This window comes from Penaeus monodon, chromosome 23, assembly GCF_015228065.2.
Source record: "Penaeus monodon isolate SGIC_2016 chromosome 23, NSTDA_Pmon_1, whole genome shotgun sequence".
Classification (NCBI taxonomy): Eukaryota; Metazoa; Arthropoda; class Malacostraca; order Decapoda; family Penaeidae; genus Penaeus; species Penaeus monodon.
In genome coordinates, this window is record NC_051408.1 from 39378520 (window position 1) to 39379694 (window position 1175).

General features: G+C 49.8%; 1 protein-coding gene across 1 annotated transcript in view; it reads left to right on the top strand.

Moving 5' to 3' along the window:
* LOC119588032 (acanthoscurrin-2-like) overlaps nucleotides 1-1098 on the top strand; it is a 1402-nt gene extending 304 nt beyond the window's left edge. The window contains exon 2 of the mRNA XM_037936730.1: nucleotides 48-1098. Within this exon, the coding sequence (XP_037792658.1) occupies nucleotides 48-686 (639 nt within the window). The 3' untranslated portion in view covers nucleotides 687-1098. The remainder of the gene's footprint in view (nucleotides 1-47) is intronic.
* Nucleotides 1099-1175: the final 77 nt, after the last annotated feature.

The window sequence follows — 1175 nt, forward strand, 5'->3', positions numbered from 1 at the left end:
TATATTGTCAGCAAGTCGATACTCATTTGTCTCTTTGTCGTTTTCAGGTGATGTTGGCGGCGATGATGGCCATGATGTACATGGCGGCAGCGGATGGCCATGGCGGAGGAGGAGGTGGAGGTAGATATGGTGGCGGTGGTGGAGGAGGTAGTGGAGGCGGAGGATTCGGAGGAGGCAGTGGAGGCGGTGGTTTTGGAGGAGGCGGCGGTGGATATAGCGGTAGCAGCGGAGGTGGTGGATTCGGAGGAGGTGGATTTGGCGGTAGTGGAGGTGGAAGCCATGGAGGCGGCGGATTCGGCGGTGGTGGATTTGGCGGAGGCAGCAGCGGTGGATATGGCGGAGGAGGTGGAGGCGGTGGATTTGGAGGTAGTGGAGGTGGAGGCCATGGAGGCGGCGGATTCGGAGGTGGTGGATTTGGCGGAGGCAGCGGCGGCGGCGGCGGTGGATACGGCGGAGGCAGCGGAGGCGGAGGCGGTGGCAGTGTAGCTGCTGGAATTCTGGTTGGCAGTGGAACTCTCTCGGGTGGAGGCGTTGGTGGTGGTGGCGGCGGCGGCTACGGAGGCGGAAGCGGAGGCGGTTTTGGTGGAGGAAGTGGAGGCGCATTTGGTGGGGGAAGTGGAGGTGGATTTGGAGGACACGGAGGCGGCAACGGAGGTAGCAGCGGTTCAGGCGGATATGGAGGCTAAAAAGAGCTAATTATTATTGAAAATAATAAATCAATTTATCATACTATCCCTATCCATTCCATCATGAATTCTAAGATTCTAAGATGAAAAGTATGAATTATATGGACTATCTTGATAAGGAACTTCTATTCCCAAAAATGAATCATGCGTGGATGGTAAAGCAGATTCCTTTTTATCAAGCATAAACAAAATAGATATGAATTAAAAATAGATCCCAGTGACCTGAAATATGCTTATGAAATAGTGACAATTTGAGAACTCAGTCTATTATTAATTGGAAACTTCTAAGAAAAGATTCATTTACTTATTTATTTTTTGGTCAATGGATATGGTACCAAAATTAGTCCAAAAGGACAGTTCTGAGTGGGTCGAGGAACTGAGGATGTTACAATATACTTAAATAGGAAAAAAATGAAAAAGCTAGGCAGTTAGAAAGGGATAATTGGTTGCTTTTCGTCCGAGGACAAGCGTGGTCAACGAAAGCAATCC